Genomic DNA, 17,515 nt, shown 5'->3' on the forward strand with positions numbered 1-17,515 from the left:
GCAGTCAAACAAGCTGAGGACGAAGACGCTGCGCAACACCCGCAACCCCGTGTGGAACGAGACCCTGGTGTACCACGGCATCACGGATGAGGACATGCAGAGGAAAACCCTCAGGCAAGCAGAGGAGCCTGGGATCCCATGGAGGGGTGGGATGGGGACTGTGGGGCTCCTCACATGGAAGAGAGCACTGGCAGCAAAGTACAGGGGGTGACGGGGCACCTGGAAACACAGAGGTTTTGGTTAAAAATCACCATGAACTTTCTGATTTGGATGGTCCTTTTAAGTGGAGAAAAAGCATTTTGGCCCTGTAATTTAATATTAAATTATTGGCATCACTATAATTCTTATCAGTGTGGAGATGTGCATATTGTGTATCTGTGCTGATCAAACAATATCCCAGCAAAATATTAAGATGTCTATTTAAATAATCTCTAAAAATTTTTGATGTTTTCCTTCCTGCAGAAAATTTCCACCTTTCCGCTGTTGATCTCTTCCCCTATCACATAGCAGATATTAAAAATGTTGATTTTTTTTTTTTTTTGACCAACCAGAAGATTGATTTTATTCCTCCTCTTATCAGAGGAGAGATAGATGGAGGGTGGTTTTAGGGGGGCTTTGCTCAGTCCACCCCTCCAGCAGTGCCCCTGCAGAGGTGGCTTTAGCTCTAGAGTGAGGTGCTGTTCCAGCCTGGCTGATGTTCCACCTTTACCTCTTCCCTTCAGGATCTCAGTGTGTGATGAAGACAAATTTGGCCACAACGAGTTTATTGGAGAAACTCGAGTTTCCTTGAAAAAACTCAAAGCGAATCAGAAAAAGAACTTCAACATCTGCCTGGAGAGAGTAATACCAGTGAGTGTCTGAGAGATTTCCTTCTGCTGCCCTTTGTGTTGGGGCTGCAAACAAGTGGCATGTGAGGGAGGTTGGGGTGGGTTTGAGGTTGGAGCTGGAGGTGCCTGACTTCACTGGCACCTTCAGGAGCTGGATTCCCACCTGTGTCTGGTCTGATACAACACATCCAGGCCAGGAGATAAGAGTGTGGTGGGAATCCAGGGGAAGTGACTCTGGAGACCTCTCCTGTTGGTACTGTCACTGCGGAGGAGAGGGCAGATTGCCCTGTCCCTGAGCTCTGCTCCCCAGTGTAGGATCTGCTGAGGTGAAGGTTGATGGAGCAGATGGACATTCCTCAGCCCAGCAAAGGAGCTGGACTGAGCCCCCAGAGCTCTATCTCAGCTGTGGTCACTCATGGCAGTCTCTTTTTCCCTTTCTCATCCAAGACAAAACGTACTGGAACAACCGGTGCATCCCGTGGGATGGCTCTGTATGAAGAGGAGGTAAGTCCTTGGAGGACAGCACGCTCCCTGCATGTTTCACCCACCGTCTCTTGTGTGTGAGCCTGTTTTCCCACCCCTCATGGAGAATGAGGTTCCCTTCTGTCCACCCTGTCTCATCTGCTCTGCCGCTGACATTTTCCTGGCTCAGCCCCCCTGTCCCCATCTCTGGTGTGTTCCTCCCGCAGGTAGATCGTGGTGGGGACGTGGAGGAGCGTGGGAAGATCCTGGTGTCCCTCATGTACAGCACCCAGCAGGGCGGGCTCATCGTGGGCATCGTGCGCTGCGTGCACTTGGCAGCCATGGACGCCAACGGGTACTCGGACCCCTTCGTGAAGCTGTGAGTGAGCCCTGGGGATGGCTTGGGGTTGTAACCCGTGGGCATGGAGCCACCTGCTGTCCTCAGGCAGCAGCTGGTGGGCTGAGAATTCCTTCCAAAGCCACTGCAGACCCTGTGCAGGAGGAGCTGTCCGCCAGCAGTAACTGTGCATGGTGGCAGTGCCCCCACTGTGGCTGAGACTGACCCAGCCCTTGGCTCCATCGCTCCCTGTAGATCCCCAAATGCCCAGATCCAATGGTCACCTCATGTAGAATCAGTGAATCATTGGAAAAGACCTCCAAGGCCGTTGAGTCCAACCTTTGACCTCATGTCAGGGAGAACAGGGGGTCCTTCTCTCCATCTCTGACCCACTGTGGCTGCAGGGCAGGGGTGGCTTGATGTCCCTCCATGTCCCACTTCCTGCCTCATAATCCCACGTGCTGGGTGAAGCTGGGAGCCCAGGGATCACCTTGTCTATCTCTGTCTCCGATGGTTGGGTGGCTCCTGGGAATGTGGGAGTTGTTTTTACTCCAACCTCATAAACTGTGACACAGTGAGGACCCTGCAGTCATTGCTGGTGAGGTTATCATTGCTGTTTTCTCTTTGCCTTCAGAAAAAACCTCTGTTCTCCCTAAAACTCCTTCAATAACTCTCATGTTGAACACTTTGCACATCTCTTTATAGCTGAGGTGGAACTGAGCAGTTTACCTTCTCAGTCTCTCTTTATTTTTTTTATATTTTCAATTTCCACGAACATAAGATGGTGAACTTGCATTTTAAAATCAACTTTGAACATAGATTTAAATTATTTAAACTCAGAACAACTGAGTCCTGGATCTCCATCCAGGCTGCACAGCCCTAGCCCCACATTTTTCCCCACATCCTCTAGAAGATGGGGAGACTGGCCTTAAATAAATATAGTCAGTGCCCTTTTTTCTAGCACAGAAACTCACTTTTTAAGCTTATAAGCTCCCACTGTTCTTGCACTTGAGTTTTGAGCTGTTTTCTGTTACCCCCAGTTGGCTGAAACCTGATATGGGAAAAAAGGCCAAGCACAAGACACAGATTAAGAAGAAAACGTTGAATCCTGAGTTTAACGAGGTAGGGATGGATCTATTTTTTTATATTAATAAATCAATTTAGCTAATTACTGTGTTGTGTGGAGGAGGTGGAAGACAAACTCTCTGAGGGTTGATTCCTTGCTAAGGCTCCTTTCCCACTTCTGTTTCCAGCAGTATTTTGGGAATGACTTTGCCACGGGGCCAGGCAGCACATACACCCTGAAGCCTCCTTGCTGCTGGTGCTGCTGACTCTGTGTCTCCCTGGCTGGGGGGTGTGGGTGGTATGGGTGGCCCTGGGGTCCCACCACTGGTTCTGTTTTGATGGGACACCTGGAAAGGGCTCACATAGGTACAGGGAGTGAGCTCAGCTCCTGTCATCCTGAGAGAAGAGGCGCTACAGGGAAGGAGCATTTTCCCTTCATTAATTTTAACTCTTCTCTCACTGGATTTTGAATCCAGGCTGTACAGAGAACACGTGCAATCCCTTAGCTGCAGGTTTTGGGGAGTGTTTTCCTGGAATGCTTTACGTGACGTGTTTTTCTCCTTCTGCAGGAGTTCTTCTATGACATAAAACACAGTGATCTGGCCAAGAAGTCACTGGACATTTCAGTCTGGGATTACGACATTGGAAAATCCAATGACTACATTGGTGAGCTGAAAGTCTCTGCACCCTGGGGTGTGTTTTTTGGTGCCCAAGACAGTGTTTGCTGTATGGGAGGGGTGTATGTAGGTCACCTGCCCTGTGAGAAACCCCAGATGGGACCATGGAAGCTGGTGGGATGCTTCTATCAGACTACCACATACACTGCACCCGCTGTGCTGCCCATCTCCTGCATCCCAGGGGGCCCTTCTGGGCAAGCAAAGCATGTCGGAGTGTTTCCATGAGATTTTTGATCCAGGAGGTGGAAAAAGTGTTGCAAATGTGAGTTCTGTCCCTATGGAGGGATTTACTGTAACATCAGCATCCCCTCTGAATGCCATGTCTCCTCTCTCCCTGTCTCCCAGGCGGTTGCCAGCTCGGCATTACGGCCAAGGGCGAGCGCTTGAAACACTGGTACGAATGTTTGAAGAACAAGGACAAGAAGATTGAGCGCTGGCACACCCTCCAAAATGAGAACCACGTTGCCAGTGATTAAAGGGAGCTGCTGCCCCACGCTCCCCAACAGCCCATCCTCTGCCAAGCCCTTGTAGATCTCTGATGTCCGTCTTCCAGCGCAGTCATGCCTTGCTACAGCCTCCGGTCCCAGGGCAGCGATGCTCTTCTGCCTCCTCTGAGCATCCTCCGTCCTCACCTCCACCTGAAAACCAACCCAGATCTTTCATATTCTCTTCCTCTGTTTATTTTTTGTTTTGGGAGGGAGGTCGTTGAGTTCCCCTGGTGTGTAATTTTGTCAAGCAATAGTTCCCTCCTGACTGTTCCTCTCTCTCGCTGGTCTCACATGCCCTGTGATAGCGTTCCCGTTGTGTGTCCGATGCTCTGTGTTCCTCCAGCCTCTGCTCCTCTGGCTCATCCCATTGCCACTGGCTTGTGGCTCTGGTATCTCCCAGTGGGATGTGCAGCCACCAGTCTGGCTGTGCTCCTGTCAGGCACTGGGGTGTGGAGTGCTGGTGTTGGAGCATCGGCCTGTTCTGCTTGTGTGATATCGATACCTCAGTTGCAATAATGAAAAAGCTCTTTGGCTTTGGTGTGGGTCGTCACCGTCTCCTGGTGTCTGTGTTGTCATGATTAGGCCAAAGCCTGTGTCACTGATGTAATCCTGCGAGTCCTGCTTGAGCTTTACTTCTGGTTTGGTCCACTTGAGCAATATTGTGGCACATCCTTTGCTGAGAAGATCCACCAATAACACAATAACAGTTATGAGGAATAGGGAGCTCTGTGCTCGCAGGGAGGCAGGTTTGGGTTGGTTCATGTGGTTCCTTTTGCCTGAGGAATTCACACACTGTTGCTGTAGGAGCCCACCCGTGTTTCAAGGTTGTGACTACCTCCTCTTCACCTCTGAGTAGTGACTGAGCCCTGAGGGCAGTCCCTGGGCCCCCTCAGACCACCCCTCCTGCTGCCGAGCGTTTGCCGTGCCACGCTCAGGAGGGAAGCCGAGGGAGATGGCACTTCTCACCAAGTAGCTGTGTGCAAGGATTATTGCTTTGAATTGCTTCAAAACACCACAACTACTGAAATTAGCTGGGACGTTTAGAGGTCTTCCAAACTTTGGTTGTTTTGGTTTTGTTTTGTTTTTTTTCCAATTCTGCACAAGAACCACTGTCTTCAGCCTGCGCTTTAGTTATCTCCTGGAGCTGTTCAATCTGTCCTCGATAGCAGGAGAGCAGAGACATTCTCAGACTGATGCTGGTCAGGTTTGGTACCATTTGCTGGCTCTGGATAACCTCAAGCATAGTTGATAGTAGCACAATAAGCACTATGGAATATATTGTCAGTGGGCTACACACTGAGCATGTTGTATGAAACCTCAACCCTTTCAGTCCATGACTCCCCGTGCACCCGCTGCTGCAGTCGGCTGGGGAGCTGTCCTGTGGCCTGGGCAGCTCTTTCCCTTGAGTTGGATGAGTTGTTTTCTTGATATTTTCTTTAAATAGTCTTTTTTCCCCAGCAGAACTTCCTCTGAATGTTGACACTCTGTGACCATCCCCGTAGCTCTGTGCCAAGTAACGTCACCAGCTCTGGGTGACGCAAACCCCCGTGTGTGGAGCGATGCTGCTGCTGCAGAGCAGCCCTGCCCCAGCCCAACCCAGGGTCTACACATCCAAGGAGGTCTGTGTTGCCTCCCACAGCCCTCATGCTCCCCATCCTTGGACCACCAGCTGGGGAAAACCAACCTAAACCACCCTGTGCATCCTCTGCTTTGTCCATCCTGAGCTGGGAGACCTCTTCCATCACCCCAGACTCATCCTATGGCACAGAGAGTGTAATGGAAGAGGATACTTGAAAATTTTGCCCTTCTTTCATGGAGTTCTTGACTCTGTGCCAGTAAGAATGAGATTCTGAACCAGACTGTCCACAACCCAGACTGAAACGACCCTATTCTTTGGGATGGTTTCCCTCTCTGTCCTGTGCTGAAATCTCACTGCTCTGCCCGGCTGGTTCAGCTGTGGGATGGTTGGACTCCAGGATCAATTATTCTGTGCTGCCCTATCCCTCCCTGCTCATCTCAGAGCAGCAGTTGGGCCCAGAGCTATGCTGGGGAAATGGGTAACTGGGGTAAAATTACCTTTAAAAAACATTATTTAAGGAATTTCTCAATGTCCCCCAGCCCTGCAGCAGCCCAGCCTCCTTTGTATGTGCAGAACAACTCAATTAAGGTTGCCATTACCCTGTCCTGTATTGCCATTCTTTGTCCAGCCTGCTTTCCCTTTGAACAAAGGATACTCAAATCATCTTTTTACACTCACAAAAATCAAGTGCAACTTGCCAATCTCCTCAGTATTGTGCAAACCACGGTCCTGGTCTCTGCCACCTTCTTCTCAGTTTTTCTGATGGTAATTTCTGCCCTGAATGACTTCTTTTCGTTGTAAATAAAGCATGCACATCTGGATTGGGAATGGTGAAAAACAACAACAAAAAAAAATAAAAATAAAAGCCTCTTCTACTGCTGTTTGCATTCAAAGTCGCATGCAGTGATTTTACAGCAAAATATCAGTTTACAACTATTACGAGAAAAAGAAAATGTTACACAGGAACTAGAAATACTCCAGTCTTCCGCTGCATGCAGCACAACATTCTCTCTTGATGTGGTATCTAATAAAGTGAGACTATTGGAAAAGAAAAAAATAAATGTGTTTTTTTGGCTTCTTTCATTCCCTGTGGGAATATGAACCCCCTGGGTTCATATGTGGGAATTTGTGGTGGAACATGGGATTGAGTTTGGGATGGTGGGTGCAGGTTCTTCTACGAGGGAGGAGGTCACAATTCTGCAGAGCTTGGTTTGGCTCCTCTGGTCCTGAGGGGTAGCAGGAATGGTGTTGGGAATGTCTGGGTTAAATCTTAGGGATGTTGTGGGGGTCGATCCTTCGTGCACATCCACTTTGTTCCTGGGGATGAATGCCATGGGGAAGACCATGAAGTCTGTGGTGGTGGTGGCTTCCTTCTGATGCTCCCTCTGCGATCAAACCCATCCCATGAGAAACCAACCTCCCCAGTTTGAAGAGCATGAGCCTTTCCCTCCTCTGGCTGCAGCTCCTGTTGCTCCACTGCAGGAGAACACCCCACCAGGACCTGCACAACCTAAACAATGATTTCCTCCATTTTCAGTTTTTACGTGGGCATTTTTAAGCTCAGTTTCCAGGGATGGGGACGCTGGGCCGGGGGAAGCCCCTTGGGATGCAGCTCCACAGGGTGATGCCCCAGCCCTGGGTTGGTGACGTAGCACCCTCCGTGTGGCCCAGAAGGGGAGTGTGAGGCCGAGCCGGGGGGGTGGCGGGTGGCCGGGCTGGTGGCGATGCCCAGAGACAGCAGCAGATGTCACTGGAGCTCCAAAGATGGAGTGGGAAGGAGATGCCAGAAGAATATCCCGCTATTTCCAGGCATGTTGAGAACTTCGGGGCCAACCTCACCCCTCCCTTGTACGGCTGCTAAAGCTTGTTCTCTTCCAGAGCTCTGGTGGCAGGGACGACTTGGGCCTTTGTCCTCTTGAAGGGGTATTCCCAGGGAAGTCTATCAGCCTTAAAGTTGAGCTTTAAATTCCTTTCATGAGCTTTTTTTCAGCCTTCTTCCCACTGATTTTTCCTCTCTGCTGCTGCCCAGAACGTAGCCAGAGAAGAGATCCCAGTGGAGAGGTCCCAGTGGTGAAGTCCCAGCCAAGAGGTTCAAGTTGAGAGGTTCCATTCAAGAACTCCCAGCAAGGAGGTCCCATCCAAGAGGTCTCAGGCGAGAGGTCCTATCCAAAAACTCCCAGCAGACAGGTCTCATCCAAGAGCTCTCAGCCAAGAAATCCCACCCAAGAGGTCCCACTAGAGAGGCCACCCAACTCCAGCTGAAGACTGGGATGATCATCCCCCATATTCCCTGTGCTGTGTTCCACTGCAGGTGACAGAGCACCACCTGTGGTTGGTTGTGAAGTCCTGAATGGGAAAGGCTTCCAAATAGAGAAATAGGGATTTTATGGTAATAAGAGAGGCTCCTCTCTTATTGTCCCCCCTGATTGTTATTTGTCCTTCCCCATTTTCCTGTCAGCTGCTCTGAAAAGGAAACCCTTGGATTGCAATTTGCACTTGAACAGGACCATTCTTTGCCTCTCCTGCTTTTGTAGGTGGGTTTCCAGTTTTAATTACACCTGAGAACATGTGAATTGTTCTGCTGTTCCCACCAGTTTCCTTGTGTGCTAATTAGATTTAGACCTTTGGTGCAATCAATAGATTCTCATCTTGGTCCGGGCCAGGCCAGTCCTGGCCAGTAATTTACAGCTCCGGCAGTTCTGAAATCAATATAGATTTGCTCTTCATTGAGAGGGCTGTAAAATATGGGTGACAGCAGCACTAAGCAGCTGACATGGAAGCAGGTCCCTTGCTGATCTTGGAGAGGGGCCAGGAAAATCAGAGAGGAAAAGCTACAGGAATGTTGAGCGAGCACTGGGATGAAGACACTGACAAAGTGTTGCTTTGCCCCTGGAGCAGGAGATGCAAAACACAACATGGCCAAATGGCTCCTCTCCAAGGTGCACATTGCTGCATGAGGTCATGGCAGCACCCACTGACCCAGCCCATGCCAGAATCCCCTAGTGCTGTTTTTTGTCTACCTCCTTGGGGTATCCTTCATTAAAAGAACGTGTTAGGAAGCTCTCACAGCGTCTTGCATGATCCTGGGGCATCACTGAGATTCTCCTGCTTCACTGAGCAGGACAGAAACCTTCCATGGCTTTTCATCTTCTGGGGGAAAAAATAAAATAAAAAAACCAAGCTTTTACTATTTAACATTTCACTTAAAAAATAGAGGAGCTCAACTAAATAAATCCCTTTTCTATCCGCTTTCAAGCCTGGCTTTTCAAAAAGCCAGCAGCTCAAAATCTCTTTATCTCACAGGGCACAGATAACAATGTAATTACTAGCTCGGATCAATGGCTTTCATCTCGTCGGTCCTCAGCCTAAAATAAACTGTTGTTCTTTCACTCAGATGCAGAGCTGGGGCTACAAACTCCTCTGGGCTCCTGCAGAACCAGTTAGGAGAGGTGAAGGTCTGTGGTAGGATCTGGAGAGGCCACAAAGACCTGCCTGGGGGGAAGCTGAGGTTTGGGTTGTCTCGTTTCTGCACGGGGAGGCACCTTTTGGGGACATTTTGGGGGTGCTGGGCGATGAATCAATGACCCTCAATGAGGGTCATGGGCAGGGAGCAGGTGAACTGGGAAGATCAGGCAGCGGGAGGTCGGCTCCTGCCTCCAAACCTGAATTAAGCAGCTGGAGTCGAGATGGAAACTGCAGTTTTCTGCTTTTAGAGATCTGAGAGCTCCCTGAATCCATTAGAGATAACTGATTTCTCAGGTTTTCTGGCAGCACTATAAAAAAAATCCCACAAACTGTCTCCTTTCAAAAACTGTCCAAGCAAAAAGACTCGCCTTGATCTGGTCAAACTGGAAAATAAAAGCAGTGGCAGATAAAAAGGAACAAAAAAAATAAATTTACAGTTGTGTGAAAGGGAATTGCTATTGAGAAGCCTTCAGGTTGTTTGTAGCCAGGATGGGCTGAATTTGAGAGGGAAGGAGCCTGAGAAATTTGTAGGTGTCTCTATCACTCCTCTTTGTTGCCTGATGAGGGTCAGCATTATTAATTAAGGGCCAGCCAGGCAGAGCTGCAGAGCTGATGGGTATCTTCCTGATAAGAGACTTGTCATGGAAACCCTGAGTGTTACAGCCAAGATCTCAAGAGTCTCAGCAAATCAGGGCTTTATTCAGCCTGAAGACAAAGAGCATTTTCCTTTTAAAATCTAAATTATTCAGCTCCCCCCCCCGTGACTCCTACTCCTACTCCGTTGTGGGAGGCAGGTGGGATCTCCAGGGGCTGAATTCAGTCTGTGCCTTATCTCTAAAGCTCTCCCCAAGGATGAGTGTTCTTGAGCTCTCACCTTGCTGGAGCTCACACAGCTTTCAACCCCAGCCACTGCTCTCAGGGTGTATTTAATAGCCCAGACTTGCAAACTGGCTGTGATCAAGTGGCTGGAAAGTTTTCAGAGAATAAAAGCCTTTGGAGACAGCCAGGCAGGAAAACTGGGCATGAAAACCTGCATAAGGGAAAAAGTATCCTGCCAGGCCAGAAGATGATAGGTCAAGGTGGGTTATATCCCTGGAGAATAGACTCCTTCCAGCCCTGGAAGTGTCCAAGGCCAGGTTGGACAGGGCTTGGAGCAATCTGATCTAGTGGAATATGTCCCTGCCCATGGCAGGGAGTGGAATGGGATGAGTTTTAAGATCCCTTCCAACTTAAATTGTCCTGGGATTCCATGAGGAAACAGAAGCACGAAGCAAAGCATTGTTCAACTAAAAACCCAGTAAAAGGGAAAATAAACCCTAGAAGTTCCCTGGGATGTTCTGGTGGACTGGGAGCATGTCTGGTGCACAGGGATCACGCTGAGCTGGAGCTGCTCTCCTGGAGACGGAACCTCATCGATCGCTTTTGTTTTACAAGTGGCGCTGCCGTGATAATATTTGGCAGCAACATTAACCCTGAAATATGAGCTGCACTTGGGCCGCTTTATATTTAATTGTGTGAAAAATGACACGGCCACGGCGTTTGTGCCCTGGAAATCTCCATCCCTCTCCGACAGTGCTGTGGGGGAGGTGCTGATCCACAGGGGACCAGCAGGGTGCCAGCGCAGCAGAGGGGTCAGTGTTGGCCACCCTGTGCCTTCCCAGTTCCTGGCATCTCCCTGTCTTGCAGCAGTGACCAAAGGTGCTGCAAAGTCTCCTGTGCTCATGCAAGTGGCCACTGGCAGATGGAGCTTTGGCTGCTGTCCCTGGGGCAGAGTCTGATGGGATCAGCGTGGGGAGGTGGGGGCAGCAGGGCCACCCATCCACAGGAACAGCTGCTGGTGGTGACAGCACAGCATTTATTCATCCCAGTTTAGTTTCCATGTCTTCTTCTCCTAATCAACTTGAAACACTTGACAGCATCCTACACAGGAGCTGGAGAGAAAGGCAGTATGAAGAGGGATGTGGAGCTGGGTGGTGCTGACATTTAATTCAGACATGATTTATGCTAAAATAGAGTTTAAAATTACTGTCCTGGTGCAAACCAGCTGCAACCAAGAGCATGGGAGAGCTGTGGGCACAGGGATCTGCTTTGTCCCTGGGAGGGGGGAGGATGTGCACCCCAGGAGGGGGTATTCCCAGCCAGGACCTGCTTTAGTAAAGACACAGGGGCACAGAGGGAGAAAAGGTGACATAGGTGTCAGTGGCCAAGCCTAAAGCTTGATAAAAAGCCTCGTGAGTGTTTCCAGCCCTGGGTTGCACTGTGCCAAGTGTGGGACTGGCCCCTGGCACCCAGCAGGATGAGGCTTTGAAGCCTGTTGGCAGCAGGTTGGTTTAATCATCAAATTGCAGGGCAAGGAGACGTGACAGGTCACCTTGGTCACTCAGCCGTCTGTTACATGTCCTTCTCTGACCCAACCAGCAAACTTCATCCTGCACCATCCCTGCTTCCCCTCCATCATTAAGGATCCCACATCACCCCATAGACACCTCCTGAACTGACACCTCCCTTTATCCTCAGCTGCCACCGGTGCTTAACAAGCAGCTCCCTCTGGTTCATCTTATTTTTGCCCTGGCAGGGGGACGATGGGGTGGAAACTCATGGCTCTCTTCAGCTCATGGAAAGGTCTGTCCCTGCCTGATTGGAATTGTGATGACCCAAAACTGCACCTCCTGAAATCCTTAAATACCAATGAATTTGTGCAAGGGACACATCCGCACTGGGGGGAATTCTTAAGCATTAGTGTGGAAAGGAGCATTGTAAACACATCAAGAGATTACTTTTTGCCTCAGCGAGGAAAAGGACATTTTGAAACACAGCGATTAATTGATGTGAGGGGTTTTTTCCCCCAGCTTTTTATTACAGTTTTTAGACAGATGCTCCTCAGGGCAGGTCTGACCAGTGCCGTGGATCTATTGCTGCTGAGCACATGACAACAGCATCCAGGCAGCAGGTCCGTGGGAGAAATCCCACGTTTTAGAGCAGCTCGGGATGTGTTCCAGCCCCGAGGCAGGGCAGTGCCGCAGGAGCTGCTTTGAGGAGCAGCCTCCCGAGTCCTGCTCACGAGTCGTCCCTTGCTCCATCAGCAAATGGTCCTTCCTTGAGCTGAATAATTCAGGCTCTGCAGCGCTGCCGGTCCCGCCGGGTGAGCGGTGAATGCCAATGAGGCGGGCGCTGCGGAGCCGCACGGCAGCCGTCTGGGCTCAGAAAGCTGGAAATTATTCCTTTGCCCCCCTCTAAGAGGTACCACCCCGGCCCCCAGGGCAAGCCCCCTTCCAAGGAGGACCCAGCTCCCCTGGAGCCGAGTTGGATGGTTCAGGATGCAGCGTTGGTGCAGCAAATCTGCTTCTGGCTCCACTTTGAGATGCAGGTGATGTCGTGGCCTCAGGGACACAAGTGAGGACACGAGGTGGCTTCAGGACAAGGAGAACCCGGGGGCTGGTGGGAAAATAAACCTTGTTCCCAGGTCCTGGTCACTGCACTCCAGGAGGTGGTCCTGAGGCTGGAGCAGAGCTGAGACGCCCTGGGCTGTCCTTGCAGCATCCCTGTCCTTCATCCCTCCTGTCCCTGCCCTTTGCCTCCTCCTGCTCTCCGGGGGTTGCTCCTGGGCTGGGGCTTTGCTGGGGGGATGTTCCTGGCATCACATGGTGCAGAAGTAAGTGGAGAGCAGGTGAGTTGATCCCCAAACTGGGAAGCAGGAGCATGGAGGCCGCAGCTTTGTGCCCCCCATTTCATGGTGTCCCACTGATGGGATGGATGGATGAATGGATGGATGAATGGATGCCAGCTGGGATGGAGGGAGATAGAAACCACCTCTACTCCTCTCTGGGTCTGTTTTTGTGTTGATGGAGCTGGGACTGGGGTCCTGAGCAGCACCTGGCACGTTGCACATTGTGGGGTATCAAAGGGGGGATAACAATGCTGAGCACCCCGTGGTTCTGGTGTCCATCCCTCCCACAGCTGGTGGAGCTGTCAACATTCCTGCTCCATTTTCTGGATGAACTGGGCTGTGGGTGAAATAATTTGCTGAGAATCGTTAACCTGATATGGAGGTTTTTGATAAACAGCTTAGCCTGGCTGTGGGAAAATGGGGTTTAGTGATGGATCTGGAGAGAAAGAGGGGAAAAGGAATTGGAATGAGTGGTGGGAGGCTCGGAGAGCACCAAGGCTGGGGTCCCCTCCCAGCCCCCTGAGCTCAGTGATTCTCAGTCCCATCTCTCTCCATCCTGGAGATGGAAAGGAGCAGGAATAGAGTGTGAGCACCAGAATCCTGCCGAGTCACGGGATTTATGGATAAAGCCTCAGGACCACATCCCAGTGCTGCTTTGGAGTAAAAAAGAAAACAAAAAAGCAGGTTTGTGGCTACAAATATTGGAGACAGTGGGAAGTGGCACCAGTCAGAAGGGAGTTAGGAGTGAATATTCCCATTTATGTACAGAATTGTGCCAGACAAGCAGGTTTTGCCAAGAAGCTCTGAACAGGCAGAGGGAAAGGAAAGGCCACCAGTTTCATCTTTAAGTCTCTGTGCAATTTTTCTGCCCGAATCAGAATTAACTTTGGAGCTGGGCAAGCTCTAACCGCCGATAATTAAGCCCAAAACACATCAGTCTCAACATCAGGTGCCCCCCCTCCCTCCCCATTCAGTCCCTGGCCCTATTATTTTAAATTGATGCAATTATTCGTCTTGCAGAGTAATATATTTTAGTTCTCTGGTGCCCAGCAGACCTTAAAGCAGAAAAATGCTTTAATAAACCCAAGATGGGGCTTCCTGGAAGCCAAATCAGTGGATTATTAAGAAGAGGAGCAGGTTTGGGAATCTTTAATAAATTTTTGCCTAATATTTCTTTCTTGCAATGCATTTCTATGATTAGTAAGTGTTTTCTGTTCGCTGATTAACTTTGTTTATTCCTTAATTAGATTTAGCTCCGTCTGTCTTCTGGTTCTGAAATAATTGTTTGATTAATGGACCTGAATTTACATTTTCATTAAGCCCCCAAAATCAGCTCTGCACCAATTAACCACCCAGAACATGCAGATCTGGGACATTAGAATGACAATTTTAGCCCATTAAGTAATAACTGTTCTATTGATTGGTGATAATGGAGCTGAGGCAGTAAATCCAGAGGCAGGCATTCCAGGGGGAATGTTGGGAATGCACCCCAGCAGCACCGTTCCCCATCCCATCAAATCCCATCCCCATTCCTCATCCCATCTCATTCCTCTTTCACTGTTCCCCATGCCCATCCCATTCCAACCCATCCCATCCCCATCCTCATCCCCATCCCATTAAGTCAGTGATTAAGTGGCTTTAATTGGTTCTTTCAATTTGGGCATCCACTGGAAAGGGAGGGCTCCCAGTTAGGGATCAGTGATGAAGGTGGAATCATCATTTCCCTGGATGGGATGGGATGGAAATGGGATGGGGATGAGAGAGTATGGGGATGAAATGGAGATGGGATGGAAATGGGAATTGGAATGGGGATGAGGATGGAAATGGAGTGGGTTGGGATGGGATGGGCATGGGGAACGGTGAAAAGAGAATGAGATAGGATGGGATAGGATGGGATAGGGATAAGGAATGAGGATGGGGTTTGATGGGATGGAACAGGGATATGGAATGGTGAAAGGAAAATGGGATGTGATGGGAATGAGAATGGGGATGGGATGGGATTGAATGGGAAATGGGGAATGAGGGATGGGAACAGGGTGGGGATAGGGATGGGGACAAGAACAGGAGAACAAATGGGGATGGAGATGGGGACGAGAACAGAAATAGGAATAGGAATAGGAATAGGAATAGGAATAGGAATAGGAATAGGAATAGGAATAGGAATAGGAATAGGAACAGGAACAGGGATGGGGACAGGAAGGGCACAGGGACAGAGACAGGGCCACTGCCAAGAAGCCACTTGGCTGCTGACCCCGAGGGAAGGGAGATGAGTATCTGGTTGTGTCAGACACAGCCTGAAGTGTGTCTGGAGGTGCTTTTCCAATGGGGAGGAGGAGAAAGTGGGGGACAAACAAGCACTTTTCCCCATTCCTAGGGGACACTCCAGGCTGTGGGATGTCACCCTGGCCTGGCTCTGCAGCTCGTAACACTCCAGCAGAGCTGGGGTGGGAGCCAGTTACTATATTTGCTCTCACCACAACTGTGGCTTTTCTTTTTTTTTCTGCTGGATTCTGCTCTCAAAAAGTAGGACACAGCCATTCCACGTGTCTGCTCCAAAGCTACATAATCTCCTGCCATGGGCTGGGCTGGGGCTGGCAGCACTCTGGCCAGGAGCAGGGTTTGCTGGATGCCTGAGGGATCCACGGGCGCTGGATCCAGGACTGCCACAGCTCAGCTGCAGCAAGGGGGGGCTGGAGGGGACAGACACCCCTGGGGAGCCCCTTGGATCCCATCCTGTTTGTGGAGCTGGGGTTTTGCGGGACCTTGGAGCCATGTCACCTGTGCCTGGGGACCACCAGGTAGTGATGGCCATGTGGCCCTTCCTCCCTCCCACCGTGATGCCCTGGCCAGCCATCCCACTGCCCTCATCCCAGCCCTTGGATGCTCCTCATCCTCAGAGAAGCTCAGAGCAAATCCCTCTGCCAGCAGCACTGACCAGGCAGGAGGATGAGAAAACGGGGAAAATGGGCATTTTTGAAGGTTTTCGTGAGTTTCCCCATTCCAAGCAGGAATATGGCTGGACCTGCCTCATTGTGCCCCATCTTTTCCCCACCCTGAGCACAAACCAGACCCCGGGAGGGTGAGGAGCATCTCCAGCTGCAGCAGCAGTGCTCGGCAGTGCCCGGCACAGCAGGGGGAGCAGCTCATTTATCAGCCAGCACTAAGGGATGATGCCAAAATCCCACAGCAAAGCCACGGGAAGCAGTTTTGCCTCTGGATTTGCTCCTCCACTGAAGCATCGGGACGAACCCGTGCACACAGATGGTTTGTCTGTTCCTCCCCCAGCCAAACACCTGCGCTGCCTCCCAGAGCAGCTGCTGCTGGGAGGATTTGGGGACCTGCTCTACTTGGGGATGTCCTGGCCCACCTGGACCAAAATCACTCCCAGGGCCATGGCCAGGAGCAGCCACAGCCTCAGGCTGAGCCCCAGAGGCACTGGAGGGGGGACAAATGGTCACAAGGAAATGTAGAGCCTTTCCATCTTCTCCATCCATGGCTGAAGATCTGTGGAGCTGCCTCTGCCTGGGTCGGAGGGCAGAGCATCACCCCGGCTCCAGCCACAGCATTTCCCTACATCCATCACCATTATCTCTGGCATTTAATCATGCATGACCCATGGATTTGCTGCAGGCATCAAGGATTTATTTCCCTGAATCCCAGATGCTCCAGTCCTGGGTGTGCTGCCCTCCCAGAGTGGGTCCTGGTGGATCCCAGCTAGGTCTGGGCAAACCCTCCATCAGGCATGAAAATTCCCTCCTTCAGACACTTTTGCTCCAAAAGCCTGAAGTTTTCAGGGCAGGAGGAAATTCTGGGGGCTGTGAGGAAGGGTTTGGTGATGGTTTGGTGATGCCATTCATGGTAACAGGGCACAGTCACATGCTGGTGCCCGCTGTGCTCCAACAGGCAGCTTGCAAACTACAAAAACACATGAAAGACAAACCCAGATCCATCAATTAGTGGAAATAAATGGAAATTAAATATCTTTTTGAAGTTTAAGGGAAGGTGCTGAGCTGGCTGTGTGTGACAGAGGCTGTGGGAGTGGAGGCTGCAGCTCAGGATGTGCCTCTGATACTCATAGAGCACCAGGAGATACTCAGGACACTCCTGGGAGGAATCTTCATTACATTTTAGACCTCAGCAGCCCTGAAAAGTTAAGCACTGAGCCCAAGGTCACCCTATAGTAGCCCCATCGATTGCAAAATGCCCATTCCTGATGAATTCCTGCATGGCTCGATGCTTTGTATTCAGGGGGCAAATGGCTCTCACGGAGGACAAGGAGCTTTAAACTAAAAGGGAGATTTAAATTGGTTTTTAGGAAGCAATTCTTCCCTGTAAGGATGGTGAGGCCCTGGCACAGATTGCTCAGAGAAGCTGTGGCTGCCCCATCCATGGGAGTGTTCCAGGCCAGGTTGGATGCACCATTCCCTCCTTCCCTGAGCCATCTCCTCCTGCCCCAAACCATCCCTTCCTGCCCCAAAATGCCCCCCCCCCATTCCAGCCCAGCAACACAGTCTCAGAGTGTTGGGTTTTGGAATTTATTCGTAGGACAATCTGATTTATGCCCTGTTGACAAATGGGATGTTGTATTTCAGGAGTTTATCCCAGGAGAACAAATAAATAAACAGAACGATGGAAACCTCATGAATTTTTTAAAGAGCTTATCAAAATCTGTTTTTTTCCCCCTTTTTCCACTGGCAGAGTGGCTGAAAGGGGAAAGATCCCCTCCATCTGCATTCTCTGCACTTCTTTTCCCTTCAATCTCTTAATCCTCTTCTTTCCAGCTTTAATCCACACAGTTGCCTCTTTCTTGTTTGGATGGGTTTTTTATCAATTCCCCCAACTCCAAATAATCACAAAACCAACACCAAGGCACCCTGTCCATCCTCTCAGCCCTGCTGCTCCAGGGAGCATCCACAGAAGCCTGGCTCAGCGTTACATCATCCCAGTT

General features: G+C 50.4%; 1 protein-coding gene across 1 annotated transcript in view; it reads left to right on the top strand.

Annotated features, from left to right (window-relative positions):
* The window catches only part of RPH3A (rabphilin 3A), a 32,385-nt gene extending 25,901 nt beyond the window's left edge, over window positions 1-6,484 (top strand). The window contains exons 14-20 of the mRNA XM_017814477.1: window positions 5-114; window positions 723-849; window positions 1,275-1,331; window positions 1,517-1,668; window positions 2,667-2,748; window positions 3,261-3,357; window positions 3,714-6,484. Coding sequence (XP_017669966.1) covers window positions 5-114; window positions 723-849; window positions 1,275-1,331; window positions 1,517-1,668; window positions 2,667-2,748; window positions 3,261-3,357; window positions 3,714-3,844 — 756 coding nt within the window. The 3' untranslated portion in view covers window positions 3,845-6,484. The remainder of the gene's footprint in view (window positions 1-4; window positions 115-722; window positions 850-1,274; window positions 1,332-1,516; window positions 1,669-2,666; window positions 2,749-3,260; window positions 3,358-3,713) is intronic.
* Window positions 6,485-17,515: the final 11,031 nt, after the last annotated feature.

The sequence above is a fragment of the Lepidothrix coronata genome, unplaced genomic scaffold (assembly GCF_001604755.1).
Source record: "Lepidothrix coronata isolate B3197 unplaced genomic scaffold, Lepidothrix_coronata-1.0 Scaffold44, whole genome shotgun sequence".
In the NCBI taxonomy this organism is placed as follows: domain Eukaryota; kingdom Metazoa; phylum Chordata; class Aves; order Passeriformes; family Pipridae; genus Lepidothrix; species Lepidothrix coronata.